Source organism: Rhinatrema bivittatum, chromosome 1 (genome assembly GCF_901001135.1).
Source record: "Rhinatrema bivittatum chromosome 1, aRhiBiv1.1, whole genome shotgun sequence".
Classification (NCBI taxonomy): Eukaryota; Metazoa; Chordata; class Amphibia; order Gymnophiona; family Rhinatrematidae; genus Rhinatrema; species Rhinatrema bivittatum.
In genome coordinates, this window is record NC_042615.1 from 764,233,379 (window position 1) to 764,245,657 (window position 12,279).

At 42.2% G+C, this 12,279-nt stretch overlaps 1 protein-coding gene across 1 annotated transcript in view; it reads left to right on the plus strand.

Annotated features, from left to right (window-relative positions):
• Positions 1-12,279, plus strand: part of ALPK2 (alpha kinase 2) — a 311,543-nt gene that overhangs the window by 141,205 nt on the left and 158,059 nt on the right. The window contains exon 6 of the mRNA XM_029579517.1: positions 7,550-7,697. Within this exon, the coding sequence (XP_029435377.1) occupies positions 7,550-7,697 (148 nt within the window). The remainder of the gene's footprint in view (positions 1-7,549; positions 7,698-12,279) is intronic.

Genomic DNA, 12,279 nt, shown 5'->3' on the forward strand with positions numbered 1-12,279 from the left:
AACTTAACTCAAAGCACACAAAGTTAAGGACATGGCATTAATTCAGGACAATGATTATAAATATCAGTTTGCATCTCAAAGATGGACGTCACAGGTCACAAACAATTTGCCAGACCATTTAAGTAATTTTTTTCTACTGTTTGTAAGCATTTTTGCCAGACTTTACAACACACTATCAACTAGGGTTGTCAACTGGCTCCATTTTTCTTGTCCTGGTTTTACCTCATTGCATTCTGGGGCTTATTCTGATTTCCCTATTGCATTCCCTAAGAAAAGCAAGACTAGAAGCACCGTTATGCAGGGGACAAAATCTAGGACACAGGATCAGCCTATCCTGAAACTCTGGAGCCAGTTGGCAACACTACTATCAACTAGGAATGTGCAGCTAAAAAAAATTGATTTTGTTATTTAGTTTGCTTTCAGGAGGTTTTTTTTCCCCCAAACTCAAAGCCTCCTTCCCACCCTCCCAGAAAAATGCTGGGGCCAGGACCCCCCACCCCCCACCCCTCCTACCTGGTCCAGTGGGAATCTCCTGGCAAGGACTAGGTTGAAGCCAAGATCATGTACAGACTGAGGCTGCAGTAGGTTGCCGCTGCCTCAGCCTACTCAAGGCCAACGCCTTGGCCTAGGCCAGAACCCAGACCCACGCCCGATGCCATAGCCCGGAGACTGGGTACCATTGCCAGGACCTCAGCTAAGACCCAGGACCGATGCCACTACAAAAACCAGAAGCCAGGTCCGAACACCGGGGCCTCAATCAGGACCCAGACTCGATGCCACATCCCATCCAGGAGGCTGGATCCCGACACCTGGGCCCAGGCCTGAGCCCAGGCCCAATGCTGTGACCTGACCTGGGGGCCAGGTCCTGATGCCAGGGTCTTGGCCTAGGCCAGAAACCAAGCCCAGGCCTGATGCCATGACCCAACCCAGAATCTGGGTCCCAATGTCGGGGCCTCAGCCTGGGATCAGGCCCAGGCCTGGGAACTTCTCTCTTCATCTCTTCAGTGCCAAATGACGGCATCCACTGGGGTCACGCTGGAGTTAATTAACTCTGGTGCATTCACCCCAGCAGACAGCATGATTTTGATGTACCGCAATGCCTCCTGGCTAAGGCCACTGCATCGGACCTGAGTCTGAGTCAAGGCCCTGGCATCAGGACCTGGCCTCCGGGTTCAGTGGCAGCATTGGGCCTGGGTCAGGGCTGAGGCCTTTGTGTCGGGACCCAGTTTTCGAGTTGGATCATGACATCGGGCCCGGGTCCAGGCCAAGGCCCCAGCATTGGGACCCAACCTTCGTTGAGTAGCCAACAGATCAAATAAGTTGTTTGTTTGTTTGTTTGTTTTTTACTTTTGGGGCTCATGCTTGGGCTTAGGTCATAGTTCCTGCCTTGGGCCTCAGCCTAGGCTATAAGCAAGGCCCTGGTTCAGGCCTAGGCCAAGGTGAGGCATCTCACTCAGGCATAGGCCACGGCTCCTGCTTTGGGCCTCTGCATATCTCTTAGGCAAGGCCCCAACTTTGGGCCTAGTAAAATTACATGGATAACACGCAGTTGTACGCCATAGTCACTTTTTTTAAAATTTGGAGTTACACACCTAAGTCCTGGCCCCGCCCCAGAATGCCCAAGGCCCACCAAGTCCCCGCTCATTCTATGCCCCTTTCCCACCTCCTTATTCTTGATGTGCGATATGCGTGTACTTTGCAGCATCTAAAAATTCACGTTGGTCACATATGGCCCACATATGTGCTTATACTGGCCATAACTTTACTGCTGGTCCTGATGAGGAGCAAGTCTTGAGATCTTGCATTTTAGGACTTTCAGTACAGTTGACGTTTTGGAGGCAAGCGGGAGGCTTACAGGATGAAGAACCAGAGGGATATTGAAGACGTCAATATCAACTGGACTAATTGGAAAAACTGGTTTTTCCCTCACGAAAGCATGTTTTAAAATCTACCTGCATACTTGTGTAAAAGCCGCTAAAGACTTAGTGGAAATATGCACGAGAAGGTTACTCAAGCCATCTCTTAAGATTATGCACATACATATGCATGGCAGGGGGATTTTAAATGATATGAGCATACTTGCGCACACAATATAAAATTGCAACGTATCTCCGCTCACACGCCAATACGTGTGTTTATAAGCACATGCGGGCTTTTTTTTAAATTAGCCAATTGGTGTGCACTAAAAATGAAAAAAAAAAAATCCAAATCATTTAAAAAATGAAATCAAACAAAAAAATGACACAAAACAAAAATGACACAAAAATAAAACACTGCACACACCTACTCAGTATTAACTTCTAATCAAATTCAAATTTAAATTTCTTGGAACAAATTTATTTTAAATATCTGACTTCACCAAATCAGAATTTGAAAAAGGAAGTAGACAACTTTCTAGTTTTGAACAAATCTTTAGAGGATAATGAATAACTTCAGATTAAATTTCAATAATCTATATTTTATAGAGTACTCAGAAAGTCATGAAGAAGATTTTTATGCATGTGAAACTAAGAAAAAGAATTATAAAGTAGTAGTCTGACTGATGTTGAATTGAGAAGCATCTCCTCTATTTATACCTACATTAAAAAAATGTCTATAAGATGATTAATCAATTTTATTTCACACCAGACAGGTTATCTAATATTTATGCCTCATGATCAAATAAATGCTAGTGGCAATTTGGTTTGATGAATACAATGATACACATCTAGCAGGGAAGGAGCACCTTAGATGTACCAGAACGCTGGCACTGCTTTCCAACCACCAGCACCAGGCTGTGGGAGAAAGGGAGGACTGAGATTGGCAAAGGGGGTCAAGCTGTTTTTTTTCAGGGGGGAAAGCAAAGCACACCTATGAGCAAATTTCCTCAAGAACTTCAGGAAGGGCCTGAAAATATGGCTCTTTTAATACACAGGATTCCTTTGTAAAGTATTGCTTATTGTTGTATTTGAAGATTTGTTTTTATATTTGGTATGCTTCATGCATATTATTTTTTATGCTATGTAGTTTAGTGTTTGTATATCATTATGTTATTTTACTGTTTGATATTTGTTATACATATATTGTCATTGATGTATTACTTTTGGCATGTATTGTTATTTATGTTATATTGCTTTGTGTTTTATTGTGAATCATTTTGATCTTACATTTTAGTCAGGTCTACATATTTTTAAATTAATATTATGATACTGTTCAAATAATATTCCCTTTTGGGAAAAGATCAGAAACGCAAAGAAGAATATTACTACTCCTGTTGAAATCCCAAGATTTTCCTGAGCTGGTAGAGGGAATACAGTAGCACTGGTAGTGGTGAGTACTTTGATGCAGATTTTGGTAATTATGTCCCCCTCGGCAGGACTATAACACTCTTGGCAGGATAGTGTAGTGGTTTCCTGTTGCCTTTTGGTACCCACATCATCATCATCTTCATTGTTTATATCATACTTTTGCAGCAGAAGAGTTCAAAGTGTGTTACAAACATTTTGACATTAACAAAGGGATGATAACGTTCAAATACATACAGCAACATATATGCACATATATGACCCTAAGCAGATCTAGGCTAGTATTTTATAACTCACGCATATAAAATATGTACATTTCATAAAATATGAGTATCTCGGCCCTGCAACATACCCGCGTATGTAGACTCATGCGCAGATACATCCAGTGCATTGAAAAAATGACTATCAATCCATTGAACATGCGTACTTTTTTAACCTATTTTAAAAATATACATGAGCATAATTTGTGCACAAAAATAAAATAGGACTAACTCATGTAGATTGGAGATTTATGAACATCAGTATATTTTAAAACATAACCTTGTCAAGGAAATTACCAGTTTTACCAATTAGTTCACCAGGTCACCCAGTCCTTCTCTAGGTCATCGAGATCCTCCTGTTTCATCAGCCTGAACTCCCCCCAGGCCGCCCAGACCTCCTACCCAGTCAGTACTATACAATAAACACGCTTCATTTCATTTATGCCAGATAATTAGCAGGTGTAAAATTATGTGAGCAAGACTTGCATCTCTTTTAAAATAGCAACAAAGGGGTGCAAATGTTGGCCTTAACCAGAACATCCCTAGACCACCCCTTTTTTATGCAGATATATGTGCACACGAAAGTGAAAGTAAATGCATATTTTTGACTTTTATAAAAATACAGAATCACAGAGGCTACTTACGTATGTGCTAATTTTTATGCATAGAATATTTTGAAAATTCATCCCAAGTGTTAAGTACATCAGTGAAAGAAAGACAGCAGGTATAGAATTACATTAGTATTTAATATGTATCATAGATTATGGTTATAGGTAAGGTTATAGATATTATAGAGGTCAATATACAAGTTATTCATCTAAATGGCAAGTTTTTGAATATTGAGCCTCTTAGGCTACATTTTAGCCAAATAAGTCATTATCCAGTTAAAATCTAGTCATAATAAAAAACGAGGCATTCCAGGGGTGTTTTGTGTAGGAGTATAGTTATCTGGCTAATTTAGCCAAATTTCAGTTCATTTCAAGCAGGTCTAAGGTTATGTGGCCTTGTGTGGCTAAATCATTAGCTATTTAACTAGACATCTTTAAAAGATTCCCACTCCACCACGCAAATCAGAATTCCCCTGTTGGCCAGGAACACCACCCAAACCAAAAAACAAATTTGCCTCCTCACTACCCCCGCCCTCACCCATAATAACACCCCCCCCCCCCCCCCCCCGAAGTCCTCCCACCCACCCAGGATCTGAATTGTGCTCCCATTTTGAAACCTGGGATCGCAGTACACTCCTATCCCAAGTGCCTCCAGCATTACTCTGGCAATAGCGCTGGAAGAATATACGCTATCAGCTTAAATGTTCAGCACTGGTTTAAACAGTTACATGGATAGCGTAGGCTTTCAGAGCTATTGCTAGAGTATTAACGCTGGAAGCTACCGGAATCACAACTTTTAGTTAATCAAAAATATATTGTATGACCTAGATAGGCTATGCAGACACACGTTATGTTTAGTTAGCCACATTATCATTCTGCTGTGCAAGTTTAATTAATGCGAGTTTATATTCTTAAAACAATCCTTCCTGGCAAACTGCTTAAAGCATTTCTCTCCTCTAAGCGTGCTGCCTTTAAATGGCCAACAGAAGTTAACGAAAGGCCTGAACAAGGCAATTATTTTTTTAGTTTGCCTTTTTATTATTTTAAGTGAACAAGCGTTAATGATTCCGATTTGTTTACAGTAGACCAGCAGTAAGATAAGACAGATCTAGTCCCTCGGCATCTGGAATAGTCCTGCACAAGTCCTGAATTCTCCATATAAATGACCATATAATACAGACAGCATTCCATGTGATATTAATAAGATTAAAAGCTGACTTTGTGCTTGCATTTTAATGGATCTTGTATTTCTTCCTGAAACATGATCAAGCTACTTTTTAAAATGTCAACAACTTCAGTGACTTTTCTGGTACCATCTACCATGATTATTGATAATTGTTCATCTTTTAAAAATGTAATCGTTCCCCTAACCATAACATTTTTACTTTCAAATAAAAAAGATAATGGTGGCCAAACAAATACAAAAAAAAAGTGTGGGGAGTTTAAAAATGCACATCTTTTTAAACAAATCATTGGCAGTTGAATAGCTTAAGAAACAGTACAAGGAATCTCACAAAGTGGACAGGGAAGTCGATCAGAAAAAGGTGAGAGAAATAAGGACAGTGTAAGTGAGCTTTTGAAAATTGCCCCGGGCGTGGGTTGCACATAAAAGCGAGCAACAGAAGGAATTTCAGGGGTACTTTTATGTACATTACAAAGATGCATTCCAGGAGGGGAGGCAGAGTTGGGCCCGGTAAACTGTGTGCATATGTTCAGTTTTGGAAAGTAAGCACATAACTGTATGCATTGCATACCACTTACACCTGCTGTCTAGAAGGTGTAAACGGATGCAAGTATGCTGAACTGCGTTCTGCAAGCAGCTGCTGTGTTTTTTATATAGCAGGCTTATACACACAAGTCCACTTTGGAAATTCAGGCTAGAGTCTGTGAACTAAATTTTCAAAGAGGTACGCATGCCAAAACTGGGAGATAAGTGTGCATACCGCACGCGCGGGTGTCCACCCGAATTTATGAAGTGGGTGAATGCGCCCACCTGTGCCAATGTGTGCACATCTCGAATCGGAGAGAAAAAGGGGGGAGAGGAGTGGCGTGGCATGGGTGTACCGGGTCCGGGCCAAGAGAAGTGCATGCATATACCTATGTGCTTGGGTGCATGCCCAGGCCAATGCCATGTAACTTTACTGCTGCTGTGTAGGAGGTATAAGTTAAAAAAAAAAAAAGGCAACCCAGCCATCCCTGAGGGGTTTCAGGGGTCTAGGGTAACTGGGGGGCGTGTAGACTAAAGAACCAGGTAGTTTGGAGGACCTAGCTCTACACTGAGTGAACTGATGGATGAACTGGTGAAACTGGTTGTGGCGTGGACACACACCTGCTATAAAATTGCCCCCAATTGCACGGCACGTGCCCTGCTTTGCGTGGCTGAGAGCATCTACTTGCAAAATTAGGCATACATTACATATACACATGCCTAGGCTATTTTAAAACATACACGTGTATGCGTGTGTATAATATAAAATCGCCACGTCCCTGGGCACACGCCGATGCACATATATATATGTGCTCCCATGCACCCTTTTGAAAGTTACAGTGTAAATGTACAAGCATACTTTAGCCCTCAGTGCTGTCATAAAATTACCCTCTTAATATTAGTATTTTATTAGATGCTAGTTGTATTTTTTGGTATTTTTTGCCTTTGTTTTTGTTTAATTATTGCAATGTTTATTTATATGTATGTTATATGCAGTTTCTTAATTTATAAATATCTACAAATCGCCTACAGCCTATTTTGGTTAGATGAAACATAAATTGCAATAAATACGTAATGCAGAATTTAGACAGAATTCCCTGTAGAAATTTTCCTCAAGTGCCACAGAATTCAGGTACAGGCCTCTGAGCTTCACAGTGATGCATGAATATTAGACTGCCAGTATGTGGGAGCATTGGGCTGCTGCTGCCAGAGAAGCGTATTGGCCTGTGCAGTCACCAACAGAGAGGAGCATTAGGCCACCGGGTGTCGCAATGCTCATGTCTGATACAGGCTTTTGTGTACTCCTGCAGTCCCATCAGTGTCCATAACTGACAATGTATAGTAAAAAATAAAAGGGGGAGGAATAAATATATGTGGTAAAAAGTGCTGGAAATTCAGCAATCAAAACAGCAGATACAAACTCCCTCAAATAATTTATTCCAAATTGGCATTGCAATGCTATCACATCATGACAATTTTCCAGATGACAGGATTAAGGATAAAACTGCCATATTACTATTGGTTTATGATCTCTTGCTAAGGCACAAGAGAAATGTAATTGTTAGATGGCAGACCAAAGGATGCATGCAAAAGATTAAAAATATGTTTCAGTCTGTTGATAAGACAAAAATGTTTAGTGCTTCATTTGTGTTATTCTGATGCCAAGTTTTGTGATCATTTCATTTTAAGCCCCTCGCTTATTGAAAGAGATCCAAGCTCAGATGTTCCCTGACTGTTCTGGAAATATGAAACTGTGCTGTCAATTCACTGAAATTCATGGAGATTCTACCATTACATGGACTAAAGATTCAAAGCTGCTTTCTCGAGTACATGGAAGGTAAGGGATCTTTAATTCCAACCAGGGAAGACATTTGTAGACAATGCTTATTTAATTATTCGTATTTATATATTGTGGATACCCAAGGCAGTGAACAATAAAACATACATAGTTTATACAGAAGAAATAACAAAGAGGTCAATATTCAAAGTCATTTAGATGGATAACTCACAAGTTATAAGGGATGTGCAGGGAAAAAATATTTGTTTTCATTTTCACTTCATTTTCAGCAGTTTATTTTCCCATGAATTTCAGTTCGTGGATTGCTTAATTCATTTAATTCATGAGAAAAAAAATCAAATCAAGCAATTTAAAAAAAAAGGCTAAAAAATCGAAAACAGAGGCTTCCGCTCGCCAGGAAAAATGCTAGGGTCAGGATCCCCCCAGCCCCCACTTATCCGGTGCAGAGAATATCCACAGGTGAGGCCTAGGACCAGGCCAAAAACTCAGCCTTGCATAGGACAAAGTCATGGTGACCTACCGCACCATTGGCCTATACAAAGCCGATACCTCGGCTGACCCGAGGCCCGATCCCAGGGTCTGGCCTGGAGGCCACTTCCCAATGCCAGGGCCTCAGCCTAGGCCAGATCCCAGATCAGGCCCAACACTGCGACCCAAGCCAGAGGCCTGACAAAGGGGCTGAGGCCCGGACCAAGGCCTGATGCCACGACCCAGCCCAGAGGCCGGGTCCTGATGCCAGGGCCTCGAACTAGGCCAGAGGCTGGACTCAGCCCCAATGCTGCAATGCGTTCTGGAGCCTGGGTTCCAATGCCACCACCCAGCCTGGAGGCCGAGTCTCAACACAGTGGCTTCGGCCAAGAGCCAGGCCCGACACCGCCACCTGGTCCAGAGGCCGGTCCTGATGCCAGGGCCTAGGCCCAGACCTAGGCTAAATGCTGGGTACTGGCCTGGAGGCTGGGTCCCAATGCCTGGGCCTTGGCCTTGGGTTGGGCCCAGACCCGGAGCCCAGGCATCACTCTGCTCCCTCATCATCCTCTTCTTTCTTTTGATGCTATTCACTGGGGTTGCGCAGGAGTTAATTACAATTGTCGTACATCAAAATGGTTTTATCTAGTGGAGTGATTGAGCCATAGTTAACTCTGGTGCAACCCCAGTGGATGGCATCTGAAGAAATATGAAGATGACAAGGGAACAGAGTAAGGCCTGAGCTCCAGGCCTGGCCCTGACCTTAAGCTGAGGCCCAGGTGGTAGGACCTGGCCTCTGGGCCAGGTTGTGGTGTCGAGCCTTGGTCCGGGCTCCAGCCTAAGCTGAAGCCCAGGTGTCAGGACCTGGCCTCTGGGTTGGATCATGGCATTGGGCCTGCGCCCAGACCAAGGACCCGGCATCAGTACATGGCCTCCATGCCAGGTCATGGCATCGGGCCTGGGTCCAGGATCTGGCCTAGGCTGAGACTTCAGGACTTGAGGCCCAGCCTTGCCATCAGATAACCCTGACGGATCAGGTAAGAGCCCTCACTGTCGCAATCAGGCCTAAGCCATGGCCCCTGCTTTGGGTCTCTCCTTATGTCATAAGTGAGGCCCCGACTTTGGGACTAGACCTAGGCCTAGGCTGAGGCACTGATGTTGCATTAGGGTGTAAGCCACAGCCCCTACTTTGGGCCTCGGCCTACACTTTAGGCGAGGCCCTAGCTTCGAGCCTGGACTTAGTCCCGATGCATTAATTTCAAACTAATGAAACAAATTGCCCTTATTCATTGCGTTTTTAAAATTCATTTGAAATGAATGAACATCCCTACAAGTTATCCATCTAAATGGCAAGTTATCCATCTAACTCCATGTTATCCAAGTTATTCATCTAACTCTAAGTTATTCATCTAATTCCAAGTTAGTCATCCACCTCCAAGTTAGCCATTTAAATGTTTCATTTTCAATATTGACCTCACAAAATCTAACCAAACAAAACCAGAATAATGATATCAACAATCTCTTCATCTAGTTCAAGCTCAGTCAAATACTAGCCTAAAAAGATGAGTCTTTAACATCCCTTTACATGTCTTAGTACATGTCATCAAACGTAGTTCCTGCAGGATCAAGATTCGAAAGACTGGAGCCAAAACGGAAAAAGCATGATCCCTTGATTCCACCAGCCAGACCTAATGCAAGGTTAGGACATCTAGCTGCTCTCTTTGAGAGGACCACAAAGCTTGAGAAGTACTGTAGATATGAAGGAGGGCATTAGCCCATGGAAAACAAAAAGAGTAATTTATGTACTAAAACTAACACCTGCAGGAAATTCTTGAACAGAAGAGTAACCAATGAAGATCTTTAAAAACTTTGGATAAATGATCTCTCATAGAACAGCCAGAGATAAGTCTTGCTGCAGAGTTCTGTAGCATCTGCAAAGTTCTTAAAGCAGTCGCTGGGAGTCCAATGTATAACAAATTGCACTAGTCCAGTAAAGGCAGAATTAAGGCCTGCACAATATATCAGAAATCAGCAAAGGAAAGTAAAGGTTTCAAGCCACAAAGTGGCAGAACTACTAGGCATACTAGGCCTAGGGTGTCAATCATTAGGGGGCACAAGCCTTGTGGGGCCACCGGCCGCAAACGGCGGCAAGGAGGATGAGTAGAGTTTCAGCTCCTCGTGGCCCAGCATGATCAGGGCCGAGATCAGGGGTGGAGGTGCAGCCGTGAACTGCACCCAACCTACTCTCGGCCCAGCGTGAACAGTGCCAAGATCAGGATGGCGGTGCGATGGGGTGGCAAGGCCAGGGGAGGGGCAGCACAACCAGGGGGGGCAAGTGACCAGAGAGGGGCAGGCGCAAGGCAGAAGGAGCCTAGGGCACCTAACCCCTTGCACATAGCTTTCAAAAAACCTCTCTGAACAACAGATTTCATTGTTAAAAGTAAAACCAGAATCAATCAACATCCCTAAGCTCTTCACACAGGGAGATACTGGCACTCTGATGTCAATTTGAATGAACTGGTGGGTTCCCATAGAGTTCCCATGCTATAGAACTAAGATTTTGGTCTTGGACAGGTTCAAAGACAACTTGTTATGTGCCAACCACTGCCTAATAGCCGAAACAGAAGATACTAGCAAAGAAGTATTGTCCCACGGGGATCCCATCTGAATATAAAATTGTATGTCATCTGCATACAAAAATCAGAGCCATTTAGTTGTTAAATAGTAATGCAGACAAGGCTGAGCCCTGTGGGACATTGGTAATCAGTGGGTGCCAGCTGGAACTATTCAAATCATCCCTGGTCAAATAACGAACATAGGAATACTCTAAAAGGAAATGTAATGCCAATTTTTAAAAAGGTCTCAGGGGAGATCTAAAACCTATAGACTGGTGAGCTTGAAGTCAGTGCCAGGCAAAATGATAAAAGCTATTCTAAAAAACAAAATTAATGGCCATATGGATAGACATGGCCTAATGGGGAAAAGCCAGCATGGCTCTACCGTATCAATTAATGGAGTTTTTAGAAAGTTTTAATCAACATATGGATAAGGGTGAGCCGGTTGATATAGTATACATGGATTTTCAGAAGGCATTTGACAAAGTTCCTCATCATAGACTCCTCGGGAAAGTAAAAAGTCATGGGATAGGAGGCAATGTCTTATTGTGGATTGGCAAATGGTTAAAAGAATGAAAACAGAAAGTAGGACTAAATAGTTTTCCCAATGGAATAATATTCTGCAAATGCTGGCCTGCCCCAGAAATCTGTACTGTAACTGTCCTGTTTAACATATTCATTAATGAATGAGGTGATCAAATTTGCAGGTGATACAAAATTATTCAAAGTTGTTAAAGAATGAGCAGCTTGTGAGGAACAGCCGAAAGATTAGTGAGACTAAAAGACTAAGCATCTGACTGGCAGATGAAGTTCAATGTGAGCAAGTGCAAAGTGATGCACACAGAGAAAAAATGTCTAACTATAGTTTCACAATGAATGCATTAGAGTCATTGTGGACAATACATTGAAGCCTTCAAGTCAATGTGCAACAGTGGTTAAAAAAGCAAACAAAATATTAGGAATAATTTGGAAAGGAATATAAAATAAAACAGAATATCATAATATGTATGTGTCAATCCTTGGTGTGATTGGTCATATTTATTTATTTATTCATAAAGATTTAATAGTTTACCTTTTAACAAGAATAGCTACAAGGTAGAGATTACAAATAAATTTGTTTGCAGTTCTGGTGGCCCCCATCTCAAAAACAAGATAAAGTAGTACAAGAAAAGGTAAAGAAAAGAGCAACAAAAATGATAAAGGGGATAGCAAAACTGCTTTGTGAAGAAAGGTTAAACAGGTGAGGGCTCTTCATCTTGAAGGCAACTAAGAGGGACATGATAGAGGTTTATAAAATCATGAATGGAGTGGAATAGGTAAATAAGGAATGGTTATTTACCCTTTCCAATAGTACTAAGACTAAAGGACAACCCAGGAACCTAATAGGTACCAGATTTTTTAAAAATTAGAGAAAACATGTTTTCCCTCAATGCAAAATCAAGTTGTGGAATTTTACCAAAGAATGTGGTCAGTGCAATTAGCATAAGTGGGATTAAAAGGGGTTTAGACACGTTTCTGGAACAAAAGACCATAACAATCAC